Genomic DNA, 23,762 nt, shown 5'->3' with positions numbered 1-23,762 from the left:
TTCAATTAAAAAAGACACTAAACTTTTTCTTTACATCATGATTTTTATTTTGGTTTTTGTTTTGTTCTTTTAATGAATTTGGCTGGGAAAGAATTTTAGGACTGTGGAGTAAGTAGAACAGAACAAATAAAAAGGTACATAACAGGTAAGAAAAGTACCATTTTTAGCTGGGAGTTCAAGTACGTGAAATAGGTAATTTGGGCAAATCTTAGGTTTCTGGGCTTATTACATGTCTGGGAACAAAGCTATATTTTACCATTTTCATTTGCAGAAGCAAAATATGTCTTGGACTCCTGCATCTAAACTAATAGACAACTTGTATCACTTACATTTTACAAAAAGCCAAGGCATTTCACTTTTGATATATATGTTTCTGAAGGTTTACCATGTTTGTTTGTTCTTTTGTTTTCAATAGAGTCCTGTGAAGATAAATCAGATTAGCCTGGATGAAAGTGGCGAACACATGGGCGTGTGTTCAGAGGATGGCAAGGTATGGGGATTACATGGTCACGTGGAAAGCAGCGCTCCAGCTCTGTGGGCTGTGATGTTACCAACTCCAAGGGCTAGAGCAACACTGTGCCTACTGTATACCTGCAGTAGGAGAACACTGATTATTCTTTTTGGGTATCGGACTTGCTCCCGATTGCTCATAATTAAAGTAAAATATATTTTGCGCAAATGTGCCTTAGGAAAAATAATTACAAGAATGTCAATAATGTAACTAGTATTAAGCTGATTAACAGCTGTGGCAGAGGGACATGTCACCTTAATCATTACTGCCGTGCCACTTAGGCTTCAGCGACTGGTCTGCAGTTCCTGCAAGACAGTGGTTTAATGCCTTTCTGCCATAAATCCACAAAATTGGATTTTGTGGGCATGATTTCTGTGGGCTGGTGGTTTTCATTTTCACACACCAGTTATGAATGTTTCTCTTGAATTATAGAATCTTTTGATAAGCAATCATAGTTTATCAGAAGAATAAAGTGTCTTGCAGTGGCCACATTAAATAAATGTAAAATCAATATATGTACAGTTTCTAGAAACCTGGCCCCTACTTCCTCGACCAAGGACATACATCATTTGTGCAGTGTATAACTAACAATTATCAGTGCTGCTTGCCGAGGTTGAGCTGTGACATTTAGTGGTTGTGGTGATTGATTTTCCACTTATAAGAATGTCTTTTGTTTTTCAGTCAATGGAAGGCTTTTCTAATGTTGGTTTGCAATGATAAAATTCTAATGCACAGCGTATTTAAGCTACTCTTCTAAAACAACAGTTGAAGAAGAGAGTGCATTAAGAATCATTACAGAACCTTACATATTCTGGACTTCATAGAGCAGATTTCCTAATCTAATTTTATGTTTTTTATGGGATCTAAATTCAATGGGCCATTAGGATAAGTAAATTAAAAACAGTGTAATCAGTGTAAAAGATTTATACCCATTTAATCTGTTAACAAAAGAAAAATGAAGTCTTCTTGACAGACAAGAATGCATTTTTATATATCTAAGCCTAATGTTACCCAAAGAGTCTAGTAAGAGTAATTGGAACACTCATGCTTTTCAAAAAGCACTGTCAAATTTTCTGAAATTCTGGGATGAACCAGACCATCAAAGATAGATAAGGGAGGAGTTGGTATGTGCAGAAATTGAGAAGAATTATCCAAACTCTTGAAACATTTCGTATTTATAAGAAAGATCATCTTTTTGTTTTCTGAAAGGTGAGGAAGAATTCCTTCTGGATTAATGCCAATGTAATTGAACTAATTTGTTGAAGGAGAATATTGTTTTTGAATTGGAAAAGAACTGATACTAAGATACTTCATCTAAGAATTTTCAGAACTCTAAATTTTGAAGAATTACTATTTAATGCGGCAAAGCAGTATATTTTAGCTACTGTGTCTGGTGGATAACGAGATGACCCTCAGATATCTCCTGGCACACTTCTTGGCAAGCACCTCTGTTTTCCTATTTTAGTCAAATTTATCACTGCCATATTTTGTTGTAGACCCATGATGCATGTTTAAAGAATGGTTTTCTCATATATTTTATCAGCGTTGATAGAATTGAAAATAAATATTTCAGCGCACGTAGGTGTGTAAGCTAGCCCTCCTCATGGGTTAGTCAGAATTGTGAAAATTGAGGCACTAATATACAGTGATCTAGTAAAGTGGTTAGTGATGATAGCAACATAAAGATTATTAAGCAAGATCAGCTCCGGATACCTAGATCTCGTGCATCTTTCAATGGCTGTTGTGAGCTTTCTTTCTTTAGTGCATTAAGATTCCTAGATAAATCATTACCTTCCATTTCACAGATAACCTTTGATATTCAGTTTTAAAGTCATAATTCTAACAGTTGTTTAAAATTTACTCTGTTTAGTCAGCTGGTGCTCAGTTCTAATCTTTTTATTTATCCTCGAGTTCCAAATTTTGAAATACACTCACACATATACTGTGTGTGTGTGCGCGTGTTTGTGTGTGTGTGTTACTGGTATACATTTTTAGGTAACTTTCCGCGTAAGTACGTAACAGCCTTATTTTCTGATCTCTTGCCTATGTCGCCCTCATACATAAACTAGAATTAATTTAATGTAGAATTCTGGGTTGAACTATTTTCTCTCAAAGTTTTGGAGACTTTGCTCCCTTCTGACTAACCTTTATTGTCCTAGACATGTCAGAGGCCAGCCTATTTTTGTTGTTTCACAAAACCTTTTTAATTTTTTTTCTGTCCTGCCTTGGATCTCAGACTCATCATAATAACAACAACACTACCAATGGCAACGAACAGCCCTTGCAATTCAGTTTGCTAAGTTAATGTCTTGTTTGGGTCTATTTTCATTCATTTTGTCTGGAAGAGGGTAAGTCCTTTTGATCCATATACTGAAGTATTGTTTTCATTTCAGGAAAGTTGACTTCAGTCCTGATTTTGATTATTGCTTCAGTTCCACGTGTTTTCATTTCTTCAGAGAAACTCAATAATACTTAGGCTGGAGGCGGTATTGCGCGGAGGCTAAGAGCATCGCTCTGCACCACGCCTGCCTGGGCGGCTTTCCCACTCTTCTCTGTTAGGTCAGGGATGTTGCTTGACCCCCGGCCCCTCCACTGCCTCAGCTGGGCAGTGGGCACAGTGCGAGGCCTGGATGGGAATGTGGCAGAGCCAGTGCTGGGTGTGTGGGAAGTTCTAAGTTCCTTGTGTTTTTATTGCTAACCCTTCACTAACCATCTGTAGTCTGGCCTCTTCCCCTCCCATTTTGTTGTACCTCACTCACCTTTTCAAGGTAAGTTGGTGAATGGATAAGCCCTATCCACCCTTCTTCTCTTTTGAAAATATATGTAGGGGGTTCCCTTTTCTCTACACCCTCTTCGGCATGTATTGTTTGTAGATTTTTTGATGATGGCCATTCTAACCGGCGTGAGGCAGTGCCTCACTGGAGTTTTGATTTGCATTTCTCTAATAATTAGTGATGTTGAGAATTTTGTCATGTACTTTTTGGCCATTTGGAGAAATGTCTATTTGGATCTTCCGCCCACTTTTCTGATTGAATTGTTTTTTTGATATTGAGCTGCACGAGTTGTTTATATATTTTGGAGATTAATCCCTTGTCAGTCACTTCATTTGCAAGTATTTTCTCCCATTCTGTGGGTTTTCTTTTTGTTTTGTTTATGGCTTCCTTTGCTGTGCAAAAGCTTTTAAGTTTAATTAGATCCCATTTGTTTATTTTTGTTTTTACTTTCATTACTCTTGGAGGTGGATCAAAAAAAGATCTTGCTATGATTTACGTCGGAAGGGGAGGGATAAATTGGGAGATTGGGATTGACATATACACACTACTATATATAGAATAGATAACTAATAAGGACCTACTAAATAGCACAGGACACTCTTTTCAATACTCCGTAATGGCCTGTATGGGAAGAGAATCTAAAAAAGAGTGGATATATGTGTATGTATAACTGACTCACTTTGCTGTACACCTGAAACTAACAGAACATTGTAAGTCAACTATACTCAGATCTTTAAAAATTAATTTTTTAAAAAGAAAGAAAATATACTGTAAGAAAAATTGGTCATGTATTGTGACACAAACACACACACACACACACACACATATACCTCACACATGTGCTTTGCTTTCTCATGGTTTTTATCCTCTCATTTCTCTGTAGTCAGGGAGAGTTTCTCTTCTTGTTTTGGTCCCTTTGCTGAGGAACTTTGCTTCCAATATCAATTTTGCTTTCTGGAGTAGACTTTTATTCTGTTTTGCCTTTTTGTTTTTCCTGAACTCTTTCGATCTCTCCCAATTTTCTTTTCACGTCAGCCTGATCTATGTTTAATTTTTAAAACCAAAACTTATGACTTCTTGTGTGTCTTAGAGTGTCTTAGAGGTGGAGTGGTTGGGAGGGGAATTATCCTGCCACATTTGAGCTGTGTGTTGTCAGCTAAGTGATTCAAACCTCTCTGTGCTTCACCCTATTTCCTCCTCTATAAAAGGGGGGGATAGTAACAGTACCTGCCTCATTAATCATTAGGAGAAATGAATTAGTTAATATATGTCAGTGATTTGGAATAGTATCTGGAACAGAAGAAACACGTAGTAGTCGTCAGCTGTTACCATCATCATTATCATTGTTGTCCTATCCTTTGCTCCAGATTCATAGAGGTCTCTTCTTCTTATTGAAGTTGACAAATAGTTTTGTAGTTTGTTTTTTTCTTTTCTGGTTACTATTAAAACTTTTTTTTTTTTTTTTGGCCGTGCTGCACGGCATGTGGGATCTTAGCTGCCCAACCAGGGATCGAACCTGCACCCCCTGCAGTGGAAGCATGGCGTCTTAACCACTGGACCACCAGGGAAGTCCCTATTAAAACATTTTTTAAAGCATGGTTTTTCTCCCTCTGAGTCACTGGAATTGTGTTCTGCAGTATTCTTTTTATAGACCTTGTGTGCATTTTTGTTACTCATTTATCCATTCCAGAACAGGGAGACAAGCTCTTTCTGAACCTGGGTTAGCAAACAGATTCAGGCCCTGCTTGTTATCCTTTTGGGTGTTGTAGAGTCACCCTTCAGCTCACATAGGGACCTGTTAGTGAGCTCCATTTCCTCTGACTGGAGGTATCCAGTTAAGGCAGCTCCTCCAGTGAACTGGGGGCCTCTCCTATCTTCCCTCCTGGGTCTTTGACACCCTCCATGGGTGGAGAATATGAAAACCTGCCATCTCCCCCGCGAGGGTACCTCCAACCACTGCCCTAGATGGAATGACAGTTTACATGTTCACCCCTGTTCTTCTAATGCTTGACCTGTTGTTATTTGCAAGCCAGGGTTTGAGAGGGGCTGTTACAATGAAGTAATAGCTGGGAGGGTTGTCCCACACTCTGGTCACCTCATTCATAGTTTCTCTATGTCAGATGGCCCGTCGCCCAGTTTTCTGGTTTGCAAATACATAGAATTCCATGCTAAAGGGGAGAAGGCTTATACACCTTCCTGATTGTTTCATGAGAGTAGGGTTTCTTTACTTGTGGTGGTAAACACATAGCACATACGTTTTGTGGTCCTCCTATGGCTCTGTGGGTTTGTAGTTAATGAGAAATCCTCCAAGACTTTGCAGTAGGTTGACTCTAAGGCCAATTGTTCTGAATTTTCTCTTTGTCTTCACTAGGTATTTTTGTGACAAGTTGGGAGAGGTTGTCAGGGCTGCTATAGGGGATACCATTATCAAAAGGATCCTCTCTATTTTAACCTTTAAAAATATGATTCTTAACTCAGATGCACTCTTCCTAAAAGCCCAAACTTTCTAGGCAATCATTCAACGGATTCTTTTCACAGAGGAGTGTGCTAATCACTGAGAAAATGACAAATAAAGAGGGAGAGGGGAGATGGATGAGAATTGCTTTGGATTTTACTAGCTTGAGTAGTTTTAAGTTCTGACCAACTAGTTTGGGTGTCACATTAGTGAAATAAACCAAAATATCAAAGGTTTTACAACTCACCCTGCTTGTACTGGTAAAGTTTACGAGATTGGTCTTGTGAAGTCTCAGTGTTTTCCATACTGAAGGAGGCGATGACAGTTGAGGAAAATGTTATTCAGTTAAACGTATGAATAGAGACTAACCTAAGAGTTCTAACCTGGCTTTGCCCCCTCCGGCCCCTAATCCGGGCACGCTATGACATTTTTGCTTCCACTAGTTCTAAAGGGTAGTTGTGAGTTTCAGCCTGTTTTCTAAGAACTTCTGCAATTTGTTCTCTTCTGTTTATTCCTTCTTATCACTCTACTATTATGTCTTCATATGGATCCGTGTGTTTGTTTTGTTGTTGATTTGTGATTTTTAAAGGGACAGCCCTGGAAACTCATAATTTAATTTTCGCCGTTAGATATACAGTATTTCTCGTATTCATTTTCTCACCGATCCCTCAGTCTTTTTCGACGGGTTCACATTTGTTTGTTTTCAGTTCGTATACTTTTCCCTGCAATAAAAATCACTTAACTTTTGTCCTTAAAATCATCTTTACCCTGTTATAGGCAGAAGGAACTTCATCCATTTGAATGAATAGTCTGGTGCGTTTAGTTTCCACTTCTGTTGTAGAGTTGTCTGATTCATTCCCTTTCATGTTACTTTGGCAAATATTTGAGGCTTTTGATTTTCTTTTCCCTATTCTACTTTTCTTACACTTTATATATTGTAGAAAGATATCTTCATTATTTGCAAATTTTAGGCTAGCTCCTATAATGATAGAGTGTAGAAGAATAGGGCTTGGAATACTCTTCTTGATTGTTACAACCTCAGGTGAGTCATGTATTTTTCCACGGAATCATGTGTTACACAGGCATAATGGTGTTTGCTTTCATCCCTAGCTGTCTTGCTATAAGGGCCAAATGAGGCAGAGCAAGATTGTCATTGCTAGTTACATACTGTCAGTTATCAGTCTTTAAAAACATCATTTTAAAGGTATTTCTTCTCATTTTCAAATCCATAAGCATAGTTTAATTCAGAATAAAATTTCTAAAAAAGCCAGAATGACGCTGGCCATTTTAATAGACAGCTTTTCCAGAAGGTTGTTCCCTCCACAATTGGAGAAGACTGAGAAGTGACATCACATCTCTGAGGAGAGGTTATCGAAATATACTTTCCGATTGGAATGTTAGCCTAGAAATTAGGCTGGGCCTCACACGGGACTTCCCCATTGGTTAAAAGTGAGTCAAATTACAGCTAAAAAATAAATTTAGAACTAAGAGGAACATCTAGACATTGCTAGATGTTGACCACGGTATGAGTGAAATAAATACGTTCCACCTGAAAAAAAATACGTCATTTTACCCCACCAGAAAGTTCAGTTTGTCTAGGGTGGGATCTGTCCATTAATTTCCAGGAATCCTAACCGTGCACTCTGGCCTGAGACCCACTGAGGTAAAGCACGTGGAAGCGTTTAGAGGTCCAAGCTGGTAGTAGGAGTGTGAGCGTTGACAGGGGACCACGTTGTCAGCGACATCATTAGAATGAATTCATGGAAGTAGCTTATGTTAGAAGAATGTAAACTTCCTAGTTTAGCATGACTTTCTACTGATGTAACATTGATAAGTTGAGCACTTGTTAATTTATTAAGATTCAGGGGATACAGCACTTGTCGTATTTTGACCCCATTTTCTTGGATTTGTTGGGCTCATTCAACTACAGCTTCCTGGGATAGAGTAAAACTCTGAATGCAGTGCTTTTCTTTTGAGCTTCTCTACCACCATTTTATAAGAAGTTCAATGCATCCTGTGCGTATACATTCATATAAAAGCAGTGATGCAATGCCCTCTGAACAATGAGAAGCAGGGTGGTAGTGGGGCCTGCATGTATTTGCCATGTCAAGAATACATTTTAACAGATTACCTCTGATTAAATCAAATTCCCTCTATGCTACATTGTACCATGTGCTGTTCTTGGAACCCAAATAACATACTTGGCACAAGGGTATAAAAACAGCAGTCACAAAATGAGTGGAATATTCTAAAGATTTTATAGTTTAATGAAATAATTTATCTCCTCAAATGATATCATAACATGAGTCCATTTTCCTCTTGGAACTTGCACACATGAATTACTCAGAACTTACTAAGATGGGGACTTGCCTGGTGGTCCAGTGGTTAAGACTCTGCACTTCCAATGCAGGGGTCACGGGTTCGATCCCTGGTCAGGGAACTAGGATCCTGCATGCTATGCTGCATGGCCAAAGAAAGAAAGAAAAAAAAAAAACTAAGATGAAAGCAAGGAAAATTCTAAGTAGTTTTATATCTATTTAAAAAATTGAATTTATAATGAAAAACTTTCTCACAGAGCGCCATTGGAACCAGATGGCTTCACAGGTGAATTCTTAAAAATTTAAAGAAGAAATAACACCACTCTTCTAGAGACTAGAAAAAGAGTGAACACATCTCAAGTGTTGGGAAATAGTTCTAAGTGCCCCTAATAGCTGGTTCCAAGTGTTTGAGAGCTCCTGGAATTCATACACTGTGCTTGTGAGGGTGTAAATTGATTGGAACCACTTTGCAAAGTCGTTTGGCTGTCTATGAGATGTGAACAGATGCATAACCTGTGACTCAACAACTCCATTTCTTCATAAATGGGTATATAAGTGGACCAAAAGATTTGGAAAGAGTTTTCACTGCAGCATTATTCATAATAGCCTCCATCTGGAAACAACCCAAATGATCAGTGGAAGATGGATACATAAATTATGATGTATTCATACATTGAAATACTATAAGGCAATGACAAAGAACCAGCTCCTGCTCTACGTACATAGCAGTATGGATAAATATCAGAAAGAAAATGTCGAGTGAAAGAAGCCAGTGAAATAGTTTATGATTCTATTTATATAAAATTCAAACATTAGCACAACTTACTGAAGGTAATAGATTTTGGAGGAACGGTTAGTTTGTGAGGGTGTGAATGAATGGGAAGGAACACAAGGGAGCTTCTTGGGTTCTACTTCTTGACCTGGGTCATGGTTGCAGCGATATGTTCGTGTCATAAAAATTTGTCAAGCTCTGAATCTGTCATCTGTACCGTTTATGTACATTACTCAATTGAATATGTATGTTATTCAATTTTTGAAGTCAACCACTCAGAGAAAAGGTTAAGATTAAAGAACTTTAAGGAAGGCACTGATAAGGAGAAAATTAAATCTTACATTTATACGCTCTAAATAGAGTCAAGATAAGACTGTAAATGAAGTGCAGTTCACCTAATCTCTTGCCACTTTGATCTGCACAGTTGATTTATCTATCTGTGACTCAAAAAAGAAGCTCCTTTTTCCTTCAAGGAAAGGAATAAATAATTCCTTTAGGAATAGTCTATGGGAAGTTCATAAAAGGGTATTAGTAACCTATTCATATCTATTTCATTTTTTAAGTTGATGTCCATTTAATAAAGCAGACTTGTGATGTGCAAAGGGAACTCTCTATCCATGAGATACTTGTAAAAATTTAATTTCAGCAGTGTGTTTTCACCCCCATAGAATTGTTTTCATTGGATATTTAATAGAGATTACACGGGCTTTAGATTACTAAGTGTTCTACTTTTGTTTTTTAAGATTTTTAAAAAATAAATTTATTTACTTAATTTTGGCTGTGTTGGGTCTTCGTTGCTGTGTGCAGGCTCGCCGTCTTTCTCTAGTTGCAGTGAGTGGGGGCTACTCTTCGTTGTGGAGCATGGGCTCTAGGTGCGCAGGCTTCAGTAGTTGTGGTATGTGGGCTCAGTAGTTGTGGTTCGCAGGCTGTAGAGCACAGGCTCCTTAGCTGTGGTGCACAGGCTTAGTTGCTCTGCGGCATGTGGGATCTTCCCAGACCAGGGCTCGAACCCATGTCCCCTGCATTGGCAGGCAGATTCTTAACCACTGTACCACCAGGGGAATCGCATATTCTACTTTTTTATTGATAGTATGTGTTCTCACTGACTCAGCAGCCTTCTTTGTTACCGTCATGGTGAACTGACAAGATCCATTTACTTTGTAGGTGCAGGTGTTTGGACTATATTCTGGAGAAGAATTTCATGAGACTTTTGACTGTCCCATTAAAGTAAGTATTCAGTAAGTTTTAATTTTTCTAAGGATTTTCTCAACAAAGGCAATAGGATTACAATACTTTGAACACTACCAATCTTGCATTAATTTTGTCAGTAAGTATCTGTTCAACTAATGTACCAGATACTATTTGATGCTGGGAAGGTACACAGAATGTATATTATGTGACTGTGATCTCAGTCTATCCTCAGGAATCTTTTGTTGTAGTGGGTGAGATGATACACACACACACACACACACACACACACACACACACACACACACACACTCTGTGATTAAAGACTCAAAGAGGTAAAACAGTATTAAGGAATCTAAAACTGAGAGAGGTTACTTCTAGCTGTCCTCGTTACTGATGGCTTTGTAGATGGACTGTTGTTTGGGCTTTAATATACAGGGCTGATGGAGAAAGCTGACTTCCCATGTGGAAGAACAGTATAATATGAACGGAGAGGCTAGAAAATTCAAATCGTGCTCAGGAAGTGGCAAATCGTCTAGTTTAGATGGTGCATAAAATACTGACTTGGCAGGAAAGCTGCACGGGCCGATTGATGCTGGCTTTGTATTCAGGCTAAGGAATTTGGACTTCGTCTGGTAGATAAGGAGAAATTACTGAATGTTGGAGAGCAAAGAAGTGGTGTAAACTGAGCTAAGCTTAAGGAAAAGTAATATGGCAGCTATAACAGTGTTAGATGTGAGAGCTGATAGACCCAAGGCAGAAGGACCGATTTTAGGTAACAGTCATGGTAGTTACAGTGGGTATTACAGTTGTTAAAGGAAGAGGTCGTTCAACTTTCTCAGGTGTTTATTCAAACATTTATTGATCAACGGGTGAAGGAGAGATGGGATCTGATGTGTGTTCTAGAAAGCCAGCCCTGCCACAGTGCAGGGGGATGTAAGCAAGAGAGTGATTGGGGACAGGAGACAATTTAGAAGGCTAATGCTGTACTCTAGAAATGGTGTTACAGGAGCTCAGTGAAAAGAGGGATGGTGAGTACTCAAGATGGTGTAGAAGGAATGAATCGGGAAAGCCTCGAGGAGGTAGACGTACTAAGACTTAGTGATGGTGTGGCCGAGGGTCATAAAAGATGGAGGAGCTGAGGGTGGATCCAGGGTCTTGCTTCGGTAATGGTGTGTGGGAATGTCATTAGTGGAAATAAGGGATGGTTTGAGGAAGGATGTTGCTAGTTTGGGCTTGAGTCTAGATAACTGTAGCACATCTGGTGGAAATGTTATGTAGGAAACATTCATGGAAACATGAATATGGACCTCAGTATGGAGATTGGCCCTAAAAACACAAAATGGATAACCACAGCTGAGTAAGATGAAACCATTTTGAAAGATATTATGCAGTTAAAGAGTCAGATGTGGCACATGTATACAATGGAATATTACTCAGCCATAAAAAGGAACGAAATTGAGTTATTTGTAATGAGGTGGATGGGCCTAGAGTCTGTCATACAGAGTGAAGTAAGTCAGAAAGAGAAAAATAAATGCCGGATGCTAACACATATATATGGAATCTAAAAAAGTGGTACTGATGAACCTAGTGGCAGGGCAGGAATAAAGACACAGACGTAGAGAATGGACTTGAGGACACGAGGGGGAAGGGGAAACTGGGACAAAGTGAGAGAGTTAGCATTGACATATATACACTACCAAATGTAAAATAGATAGCTAGTGGGAAGCAGCCGCATAGCACAGGGAGGTCAGCTTGGTGCTTTGTGACCACCTAGAGGGGTGGGATAGGGAGGGTGGGAGGGAGACGCAAGAGGGAGGAGATAATGGGGATATATGTATACGTATAGCTGATTCACTTTGCTGTACAGCAGAAACTAACAGAACATTGTAAGGCAATTATATTCCAATAAAGATATTTAAAAAAAGAGTGAGAAGACTGATGGTCAAATAATTCTGGAGCACTAATTTAAAGATTAAGGTAGTGGGAGAAAAAAAAAACAGTGAGGGATCTAAGAACAATTAGTTAGGGTGATCGGAGGAGACCCAGGAGAGTGGTGTCAGGGAAGCCAAAGGAGAGAGGGTTTCCAGAAGGAAGGAGTGGGCATCGTGGGAAAGGCAGTGCGGAGATCACACGAGGTGGGGACTGAAACACGTAGCAGGAGGCTCCACGTGTCAAGAAGTAAATGGGAGATGAAGAAGTAGAAACAAGTAGCGTAGACTCTTCTTCCAAGAAATTTCATGATGAAGAAGGGAATTCATCTGATAGATGGAGAGAAAGCCAGGGTCCCAGGAGCATTTCTGCTGGTCATGTTTTGGTTGATGGTAAAAAGTCAGTAGGGGGGAAAGATCAAAAATAAGAGAAAGGGAAAACTTAGTGGAACGGCACTAAGGGATGGGTTCCGTCGTGTTGGGAGGGAGAGAAACCTTGTATATGAGTCTTCCAGCCTCCCGCCGGTGAGGCCAAGCCCAAGTGTTGCTACGTTGGGCAGTGAAGGACCCGCAGTCAAGGGCAATGACCAGGAAGTGAAAAAAGGGGTAAGGTAATGTGGTGGAGGGGCACGGGGATGTCTGGAATAGCAGCTGCGATGTAGGATGATGCACTGTAAGAGAGCTAAGAGGACTCTCCTAAGAGTTTAAGAATGTGTAACAACAGAATATGCAAATGATTCCATTGATATCCAGGATGGATTAGGGAAGTGTGGAAGGGAAGAAGGGCTAACCTGGGAAGGAGGAATGGTTAGAGAAGTGAGGAGTCAAATGCTAAATGCCCTCAAAATGACAGTGTAGGAAGAGGAATCTATTCTGTTGGAGGATGGAAATGTATTAGTTAATTAACAAGAGTGTAGAATGTATTTAGTTGGAGTTTTATGAAGGTGTAATTGTGTGAATTTTTTTTAATGCCCAGAAATATTCTGTTAGGTTGGAAAAAAACACAGTGTATTAGTTGATGAATACATGGGTCTGGGGATAAGAAAATAAGGAGGCAGAGTCTCTGCAGGCTGACAGCCATAAAAGGGGAGCCCCGAAGATGGGTTTACGCTGAGTGCAGCCACCAGACCTTCAGAAATGCCACTGGCAAGTGAAGTAAACGGTGGTGAGGATGGAGCAGCCTTGAGAGCAACCTTTCTCAGGGGTTGAGAGGAGATCGTGGAGAGCGGATGAGAACCAAGGGGCCGGGAACTGAGGCTGGAGGTGAAAGGGAAGGGCCTGGATGCTGCGCTCCAGAACTCCTGGGTCCTGCAGCTCTGTTGTCTTTCTGCTGTTAGGGCGTGGATGTAATTGTGCTAAGTGTCTGAGGCTGCATCGCCAGCCCTGTTCCACTGGGTGCTCTCAGTCACTGGAAGGCGTCTAGACAAGGAGATAGTTGGGTTCTTTCTCTGGGTTTCTTCTATGAAATGTATTCAGTTACACACATTTGTGACATCTCGCTGCCTCTACTGACTGCCTTGGCTGTCTCTAAAGAGGGGTGCCCACTCAGAGGGTCCCACTCAGCCAGAAACGACAACTGTTCACTCTCATCTTTTAGCTTTGACCCAGCTTCGTAGAAGAAACCTTTTCATACCAGAGCAAAACTCATCCTCAGTTGGTGCAGAATATTACCTGCATAGATTACTTCCTACCAGGATACCGGGTTGATTTTTAGATCATGCTGCCGGTAATGTACAAAGGGCTTTCATTCTGTGCTGGAGCTGTGACTCCTAAACCACTGTTGGGTCCTTATTCCCTTGCAGATCATCGCCGTGCATCCGCATTTCGTGAGATCCAGCTGCAAGCAGTTTGTGACCGGAGGGAAGAAGGTAAGCGCTGCGTGTTGACCATCACATGCCGTCTTTGAGGGGGTTCTGTTTGCTCCTTAATTTATCTTTAGTATTTTTAATGTCTGCCTCTTTGTGCAGAGAAAATTCGCGAAAGCACAATGTAGTGAAATCAGGAGACCATCACCTCCTGGGGGAGGTGTGGCCTCAGTTCTTCTCACTGACATTCCTTTGGAGTAGATGTAGGGCAAAAACAGAGATGTTACTCCAGCTGCAACCTAGTGCTTTGAAATATTGTCCCTTCCACAAAGAAGAAGTAGCATTTAACAGTAACAAAAGAGCAAGTAAACTAATGTTTTTTCCCGTTGTAGAAAATCTCCTGCAGGCCTTGAGACAGTTTTAGAACAATTATGGCTCTTTTTTGCTGACATGTTCCTGGCATATTTTATTATCTTAGTGCTATTTAAAAAATAAGAGAGTAAAATAAACCTTTTTTACATTTAAATGTTTGTAGATAAATTCTAAAATTAAAGACTCTGCTTATAGAATAAGTTCATTTTTCTATTCTTATTCACCAGGGATATTTTTAAAAACCATTTTTATAATAAAATGCTACCACTGTCCTGGAACTCTGAATGTTATTTCATATTCAGTTTGGGGATCAGTGGAGAGAAGGCTCTGTGCGGTATTTCTGTAGCAGGGTATAGGTATGGAATGGCTGCTTTGAGGCTCAGCTACCACATGATTTGGAATGTTCTGTAGTAGTTATCTGTCTTTTTCCCTTGGTCTGCAGCTTCATAGAATGATAGGGCATTCATAGAATGTCTATAGAATTAATCAGTGGGAATTACAGATTTAAACTGACTTTCTCTATCTTAGACCTGCAGCTAATTCACTCCTGAAAGAAATAGCTACCTTACTTGTCTTTGTTGGCCTCAGGAAAGAGTAACTTTAAAATTCCTCTTGTTAAAGTATTTCTTTACTAAGCACTTTTCTAGTTAGGAAATTTTATGTGAGATAGAGCATGAATTCACTTAGCTGTTGTCGACTGAAAAAAAATGCACAACATGAGAGTTGTGAGTTAAGTTTTATCTGGGGCAAAATGAGGGCTATAGCCCGGGAGATAGCATTTCAGATAGCTCTGAGGAACTGCTCCGAAGAGGTAGGGGGAAGGTCAGTATATACGTGATTTTGGTGAAGGGGGAGTACATGCAGTCAAGTACACATTTTTTGCACATATTTTTCTACTAGTCTCATGAAGGTTTCTGCTAGTCACAAGGAGCAGACGTCACCACGTAGGATTTTAGTGTTTTTCTAGATATGAGGAGATGCAAGAATTGGGCTCATAAAATTGGCTCCTGAAAATATCTAACTATCTGAAGACCTGTTCTGCCAGTTTTTTTTTTTTTTTTTCCCAGAGCACAGAGTGCCTGATTTCTGATCTCCACCCTGAACTCCTTTCAGAGGGTGTTGAAGGTCAGCAGCTGCAGGGGCTCATGATTTAATCCTTGTAGAGGTAGATGGCAAGTGCTAATTTGTAGGTGACAGTATAATTTAAAGCCAGGCATTTTTATTTAAAACTCAGTGGGGATAAAGAATGCTGAGTCACTGTGTTTTTTTGTTTAAGTGGCCTAAAACAACAAACTTTTGTTATCTCACAGGTCAGAAATTAAAGAGTGACTTTCCTGTATGGCTCTGGCTCAGGGTCTCTTGTGAGATTTCAGTCTATTTTTTGCCCAGGGCTGCACTCATTTGAAGGCTTAACTGGGGCTGTAGTATCTGCTTTCTTAAAGGTCTGTTGCCTTCTTAAGAGCAATCCCTCATAAAATGTTGATAACTTAAAATATTGATAAATCACTTTGGTTGAAGTATTTCCCTAGTGGGGATGCAGTTTTGAGTTCTAGCTCTCCAATTTCAGAAGCTAGAGATTTTACAGTTGTCCCCTATTTTTTGAAGGTATTGGTATGAAAGAACATATCAGAGATAATATGAGTGATGTCCAAGTGGACTCAAACTCATACTTTGGGATTTTACTGTGTTGGTGTGTGTTCTTAATAATCAGCTTGTTGGTGGAGGTTAATAATTGCTTTTATACTGTGAAGGATACCTATGGTCTGATGTAGTTTGCCACAGTAGTTTTGCTACATGAATGTCTTGTCAACCTGCAGGATGCCTGGGTTAACTGTGTCAATTTCGTGTTCTTCCTCCTTCTACTTAGCATTTGACATCTTTTACAGACATCTGTAGGAAGGACCTTGTGAATGTAGCTGTTTAGGCCAAAGCTTGTTGAGTAGATACATGAGCAATTATATGGACGACAGAGTAGTGCGGGCAAGGTCATATGGAGAGAAGTTGGAATTTATACAGACTACATTGTGAATAGCAGTAAAATAAGTAGAATTCACTGAATGCTGAACAGGCAAGAACATCAGAGATTTGGTTCATCTTTTTGGTTATCACTGACTGCTTGACAAGTTTTTCTGTGGTCACTCTTCTAAGAGACAGCATTGTCTTTTCTCCTTTCTTCCTATTCACTTCTCCAGAAATGCATGGGTAGACATTTCTTCCCAAGCACAAAAAGATGTTTAATTATGTGTATATAAATTAAAAACAGTTCAGGTCGTCTGGTAAAAAAGTTTTAAAAAAATGATATTGTTAGAATTTCTGGATTAAAATCATTTAAAAGAAAAAACACACACCAAAGGGTTAGTATATTGTATAAAGGACTTCGGATATTGAGCTTGATAAAAGTATATGTGTGATATTTTGAAGTGAAGAATCAGAGGAGTCCACATGTCAATGTAAATGATATTGTCATCTCTTTTAGATTTTTTAATAGCTTTATTGATATGTAATTTGCATACCATAAAGTTCACCAGTTTAAAGTGTACAACTCAGGGACTTCCTTGCTGGTCCTGTAGTTGAGACTCCACGCTTTCACTGTGGGGCGCGCAGGTTCCATCCCTGGTCGGGGAACTAAGATGCCACATGCTGTGCGGCACAGCCAAAAAACTAGAGTGTACAATTCAGTGGTTCTTAGTATATTTACAGAGTTGTGCAGCCATCACCATAATCTAGTTTTAGAGCATTGTCATCAGCCCAACCTCGTCCCCATTAGCAGTTACTCCACATTCCCCTTCCCCCACTTCCCAGCCCCAAGCTACCACTAATGTATTTCACTTCTCTATAAATTTGCCTGTTCTGGATATTTCATATAAATTCTGGGTATTTCATGTAAATGGAATCATACAATAAGTACGTGGCCTTTGTGTCTGACTTCTTTCATTAGTTTTCTAGGTACATCCATGTTGTAGCATGTATCAGTACTTCATTCCTTTTTATGGCCAAATTACATTTCATCGTATGGATATATTTTATTTAGCAATGTTTAATTATGATTTATTATTTAAATATTTTATTTAAATATTTATCAGTTGATGGACATTTGGGTTGTTTCCACCTTTTGACTATTATGAATAATGCTGCTGTGAACAGTAGTCAAAACGTGGAAGCAACCTAAATGTTCATCAAGAGATGAATGGATAAAGAAGATACGGGGTGTGTGTGTGTGTGTGTGTGTGTGTGTGTGTGTGTGTGTGTGTGTGTATATACACGATGGAATATTACTCAGCCATAAAAAAGAATAAAGTAATGCCATTTGCAGCAACATGGGTGGGCCTAGAGATTGTCATACTAAGTGAAGTAAGCCAGACAGATATCATTATCATATAGCTTATATGTAGAATCTAAGAAAATGATACAAATGAACTTATTTACAAAACAGAAATAGATCCACAGACATAGAAAACAAACTTATGGTTACCAAAGGGGAAAGGAGAGGGGGAGGGATAAGTCAGGAGTTTGGGATTAACATATACACACTACTATATATAAAATGGATAACCAACAAGGACCTACTGTATAGCACAGGGAACTCGACTCAGTATTTTATAATAACCTATAAGGGAAAAGAATCTGAAAAAGAATGGATAAATATATATGTATAACTGAATCACTTTGCTGTACACCTACTTCAGTTAAAAATATAATAAAATTAAAGGCCATTATAATTTTTCCTACTTATGTTAAAGGCTTAAGAAACATTGGCATGTAAATGTGCCCTCTATTCAGGGACTTGTGACATACAAACTATTCACTGATTTCTCTGGATTCATTAAAGTTTATTGTGTAAATATGTATTTAGTGAATAGTAAAAATTAGTGTTTAATCAATAAACTGGAGTGACTTCTTTGTACAGGGTTAAATAACCAGAGATTTCCAAAACATGCACCAGCTTGGTGTGCTTTGCAGAAATCTCCAGAGAGATTTCTTCCTTCTGTATGTGTATGGTATGTACTTTTAAAGATCACTTCCGCTGCACGGTTTTTGGCATTTGCGTGTTTTGTTTGTTTTAAAATAGATTTATTTTGTTGAAGGTATTTCAGGAAATATTTCTGATTTCATTAAGGAATGCACCTTTGATTTTAAAAACTAAGAGAAAGGCTTTTTGGAAGGTGACATTAAGAAACAGATACTATTGTGAAAAGATTCTTTTCTTTTTTAGGGTGTTAGGAGGACCCTCATTTTTTTTCCCCTTATAACCGAGTTACGGCATTTTGTTCCTTTGATAAATGAGAATAACAAAGACTGTGTTGGCCCAATCGCAACTCTGATCATTTAACTGCAATTTTCAAGCAGCGCCATAAGCTAAGCAGAACTAGTTTGAAGAGTCCAACATTTAGCAAATGGTGATAACCTTGCAATAATCATACATTGCAGATATCCAGACCTCCCTGTTTAGAGTAGATGGCAGATCATATAGGGGAAAAAAGAGCAAAGACAATTATCATGTAACTGAGAGGTAATGACCTTCTGCCTTTAAGAAGTATTTAATCTTAAAAAAAATTGGAGCAAAGACTGGCCAAATGAAGGTGTAATGTGGAATAAAGGCATTCTTAACCCTTAAGAACACTGATCTTACTTAGACTGACAGCTAAATGCATCTAGGAATCGTATGCCAACTTCTGTAGACAATGATGAAAGCAGCACAGCGACCACAGAAGTGGAGTAGGAAAGACGGATGTCCTACAGTGACATATTCATGATGTCATTTCATAAGAAAATTTGAGAGATGTCTAATTTAATATTTTAGTTGATTTGATTTGATGAGAAATTTTGATTCCTGGAAGAACATTTCTTTAAAAGTAATCAGGACATACATTTCAGAATAGTTCCATAAAATAGCCATGTAGCAGAAAAAACCTGAAACTGCAGTTTGACACATTTGTTGATATTTCCTTTTTAAGGTTCTAGCTTGTTAGGTCTTCAGAGAGAGTTCCTTATCCACCCAGGACTAGGGAAGAGGAGGCAATAGTTCTGTGTGGCATAAACTTTTAGGTTTTCAAGGTAACTTCTTAGTAGTTGAATGCCATAGCTGGATTTATGGTCTCCAGTGCTTGACACATGAGCATAAAAAGCTTATTCTTGGGCTTCCCTGGTGGCGCAGTGGTTGAGAGTCCACCTGCTGATACAGGGGACACGGGTTCGTGACCCGGTCCGGGAAGATCCCACATGCCGCGGAGCGGCTGGGCCCGTGAGCCATGGCCGCTGAGCCTGTGCGTCCAGAGCCTGTGCTCCGCAACGGGAGAGGTCACAACAGTAAGAGGCCCGCGTACCGCAAAAAAAATTAAAAAAAAAAAAGCTTATTCTTAATTCTGTTTTGTTTTCATGTTGAAAAAAAGAAAAGGAAAAGCACATCTCTTAAGAGTGCCATTGGAGAGAGCTTTAAAACATGAGAATGGATGGATTTTTTTTTTAAGTGTAACCTCCTTGTGTAGCAAGAATTAGAATGCATGAGCATAGCAATGAGGTTATCTCTTTGAGAAATAAGTCTGCAAAGCAGATCTTGTCTGGGTTTTGTTTTGTTTTTTAATTACTCAACTTTCTCTGTCAGCAGATAAACTTGAGCTCCCTACGACCTTTACCTTTGAACTCTGAAATACACTTCATAATAACTGATTCTCCTCCTTTGACAAATTATTAAATTGTCGTGATGCAGTTTGCAGCAGAGTTCATTTTTCGAAACGAGGGAGTCAGCTGTTTGGCATTGTGGTGGGCCAGGTCCCCTCACTCTAGCCGCAGGGACAGCTTGCTTTGTAAGCTGGAAAACGTCAGTCAGCAAATGAGGTAAGGACCTGCGTGCATGAAATGAGAAAAAGCGCTTCACTGTTTGGGGCTGAAGGCTTATGGCAAATTTTACCTGAAGGACAGAACTAGAAGCATCAGCTAGCTTCTCAGTGTCCGAGAATGTTCGGCAAAAAACAAATTGCATTCTGGATTCTTTTTGGAAGAGGATGCCGTGGAGCAGCTTTTTGTAATAATGCGAATCTTTTTAGAATTTAGACAGCCCAGCGAACTACTATGACCACTAAGTGTGAAACGTAGAGGTGCTTCCTTATATGTTTGCTTGTCTCCTGGTCAGATGGAAAATGGGGTTCTTGGGGTCACAAAGGATTTTTTTAAATAAAAAACTTTTTTAAATTAATTATTATTTTTTTTAAGTTTTGGCTGCGTTGGGTCTTCGTTGCTGTGCACGGGCTTTCTCTAGTTGCGGCGAGCGGGGGCTACTCTTTGTTGTGGTGCGCGGACTTCTCATTGCAGTGGCTTCTCTCTTGTTGTGGAGCACGGGCTCTAGGCGCACGGGCTTCAGTAATCGCAGCACGCCAGCTCAGTAGTTGCGGCACGCGGGCCCTAGGGTGTGCGGGCTTCAGTAGTTGTGGCTTGTGGGCTCAGTAGTTGCGGCGCATGGGCTTAGTTGCTCCATGGCATGTGGGATATTCCCGGACCAGGGATTGAACCCGTGTCCCCTGCATTGGCAAGTGGATTCCTAACCACTGCACCACCAGGGAATTCCCTTAATTTATTGATGTATAGTTGATTTACAATGTTGTATTAATTTCTGCTCTACAACAAAGTGATTCAGTTATATATATTCTTTTTCATTATGGTTTATCCACAGGATATTGAATATAGTTCCCTGTGCTGTACTTTAGGACCTTGTTGTTTTTCCTCAAAAAGGATTTGACATCAGTTATGCCTCCCAGTCCGCTGACCAGTGGATCTTCAGAATACTTGTGCAGGCAATCAGATGCTTGATCTTAGGCAGTTTTCTACAGGCAAACTTTTCTTACACATTACTTCCCAGGCAACCACCAAATTTATGTCCTAGTGGTTGTATGTAGAACCATTGTAAAGAAACACCTTCATTTCTTCTGGGCACTGTGTTATAAATTGTGGTTCCATTCCTAGAAATTCATCTCATGCTGTATACATACCAAAACTGATTAAAAACCACCAACTAATAGGAAGTAAAGCACAATGTAACCTTTCCAAATGTTTCTTAGGAAGGTAAAGCCAAGTTGTAAAATAGCCATATTGTAAAAGTATATTTTGGTGGGTTTTTCTCTCTGTGCTGTACTGCTTGAAGCTAAAAATTGAAATCTAGGTCTTAAAATAGAAATCATTTTCAGTGTCAGAAACAGGCGTTGTTCCTTGCTTTCAAAGTTAAGTTCATTTGTCTCAAACATCAGTTGCTTTTTTGATGTTGATATGTAGAGCTCCCAACATCCTGGAGATGGATCCATGGCAACGGCATTTTCTTCAGTAATCCCCCTTGTTTCATAGCCATCAAAAGGCTGGTGAGAACAGAAACCTTTTTTCTTTAATGAGTTCAACTAACTTTTCCATGTGTGATATTTCCATATTGTTTGCGGCTTCCCCCTGGACTCTGATGATAAGCTTACCACCTGTCTTCCTAGAGCAATCAAACCATCCTTTGCTCCTTGCTGAAAATATCTTCCTTTGCATGTTGAGAATGCTGTGGCTGTTCTTAACTATTTGGAATAGTTATTTCCTCTGCAAGAATCATTGTTTGGTTTAGTATGTTCATTATGTTTTTTTGTGGGGTTTAGTACCAATGGACTGTCATTAACACTGGGAAGCCCCTCTCTCTCTCTCTCTCTCTCTTTTTTTTTTTTTGCGGTACGCGGGCCTCTCACTGCTGCGGCCTCTCCCGTTGAGGAGCACAGGCTCCGGACGCGCAGGCTCAGCGGCCATGGCTCACGGGCCCAGCCGCTCCGCGGCATGTGGGATCCTCCCGGACCGGGGCACGAAGCCGTGTCCCCTGCATCGGCAGGCGGACTCTCAACCACCGCGCCACCAGGGAAGCCCCTCTCTCTCTTTTTAAAATAAGGCTGTAGAGCACAGGGAACTATATTCATTATCCTGTAATAACATATAATGAAAAACAATATGAAAAAGTATATGTGTGTGTGTGTGTGTGTGTGTGTGTATATATATATATATATAAAAAACTGAATCACTTTGCTGTACACCTGAAACTAAGACAACATTGTAAATCAACTCTACTGCAATAAAAAAAATAACATAAAATTTTAAAAAAGATAAGGCTATATAAATAACTGTCATTAACCTTGAGAAGCTTTTCCCTCCCCCCCCTTTTTTTTTTAAGACAAGGCTCTATAGCAAGGGGTCACAGTTACTGCAATTATAAGTTGGTGTCACCAGTACAGACTATACCACAGTCATTTCACAGGGCTATTTGGCGTGAACAGTTCTGCCTCTTGAGCACAGCTCGGTTAGAGGGTCCACATAAGGTGCTGTGAGCACGTAGAATCTGGATTTCAGGAATGGTGGTCTGTTTCCAAAAGGAGATAGGAGGAATGCTGCTGGTGGAAAGCAGTTAGCCCGCAAGACCATTAGTCAGAATGGTGATTTGGTAGGAAAATGAATATTCCCAGTCTTTGGAGAGGAAAAAATATGTGTATGTATATATGTATGCATATAGCACTGTTGGGGTAGTTTTGCCGTCCTTTGTCTTTAAGCATTTGGGGCTTTTCCCCCCCTAATTGTTTGTTTGATCCCTCTCAGTTTTCTACTTCATTTTCAGCCAGTATTCCTCTTTGATGTTTGTAACAGTGCAGATTTGAACAAAATCAGCATCTAATGGTGGTGAATTAGCTGTCAGTGCCCTGCGGCCAAAGATATCCGGAACACACCCACCAGGCATGAGGAAGAGGGTATGCTAGAAAGAGGGCGTTACAGGTTTTGGGCTGATGAAAGATGGTTTGGGGAGGGTTTAAGGAAGCAGAACTTTGCTCTGGATCGGGTGCTGTCAGGAAGCAAGAGTAATTCCACCACTGGGTATCTTAATACATCATATCTAGAAGGAGGACAGACCAAATGAAGGCTAACGACATGTTGATAAAGAAGCAGCAGTCTCTCCTTTTAGCCAGGATAGGGAGGTGTCTGGTCATTTATGTGGCTTGGAAAACATTGATATCCTGTCAGTGTTCAGATATGATTATGGAGTAGTCCTGGTTTTGTCCTCATCTCATGGTCACGGGGCCCTGTCTGTGACATTTTTTATATTCACCCGGAGAACACGAATAGCAGGCCAGTTCCTGCATGCCAGCTTTTCTCTTCGTTGTGACAAATAAAATGCCCAACATTTGCTAGATGACTTCTATTGAGGTACTTTATGAAAATATATGTATGGTCTGATTTCGTTGTTTTGGTAGAAATATAAATGTCTGGTGTAGCAATTTCTTGGAAAGCTGTATACCAAATTATTAACAATATTAATAATATTAACATATATTATTAACAATATCTGGGCAGGATTATTAGTGTTCTTTCTGGCCTTCATTGGCTTTTATTTTCTGCTTTTTTTTTTTGGTAGAAAACATGCCTTTTATAATAATAAAAAGCAATAATAAAAGAATGTATAAAGTAATCCCAACTATTTTTGTTGTTTTCAACTTAGCATTGTAAATCATATGAAATTCCCTACATTATTGAAGTCTAATCTTAGCTCAGATGTTCTTTAATGGTTACATAATATTCCATCCTGTGGGTCTATTTACTTTTCTTAATCATGCTCATATTATTGGACCATTAGGTTGTATC

The 23,762-nt window shown here is 39.5% G+C and overlaps 1 protein-coding gene across 3 annotated transcripts in view; it reads left to right on the top strand.

The window, feature by feature from the left end:
* The window catches only part of VPS41 (VPS41 subunit of HOPS complex), a 187,343-nt gene that overhangs the window by 80,883 nt on the left and 82,698 nt on the right, over positions 1-23,762 (top strand). For all 3 annotated transcript variants that reach the window (XR_003436563.1, XM_027123964.1, XM_027123963.1), the window contains 3 exons: positions 416-490; positions 9,995-10,057; positions 13,752-13,817. Coding sequence is in view for 2 of the 3 variants with exons in the window: in XM_027123964.1 (XP_026979765.1) it covers positions 416-490; positions 9,995-10,057; positions 13,752-13,817 (204 nt within the window). In the remaining variant the exon portion in view is untranslated. The remainder of the gene's footprint in view (positions 1-415; positions 491-9,994; positions 10,058-13,751; positions 13,818-23,762) is intronic.

Source organism: Aethalodelphis obliquidens, unplaced genomic scaffold (genome assembly GCF_003676395.1).
Source record: "Aethalodelphis obliquidens isolate GAN/ISIS:26980383/991018 unplaced genomic scaffold, ASM367639v1 scaffold27, whole genome shotgun sequence".
Classification (NCBI taxonomy): Eukaryota; Metazoa; Chordata; class Mammalia; order Artiodactyla; family Delphinidae; genus Aethalodelphis; species Aethalodelphis obliquidens.
The sequence above is the reverse complement of the archived record's forward strand: the minus strand, read 5'-3'. Positions and strand labels throughout refer to the sequence as shown.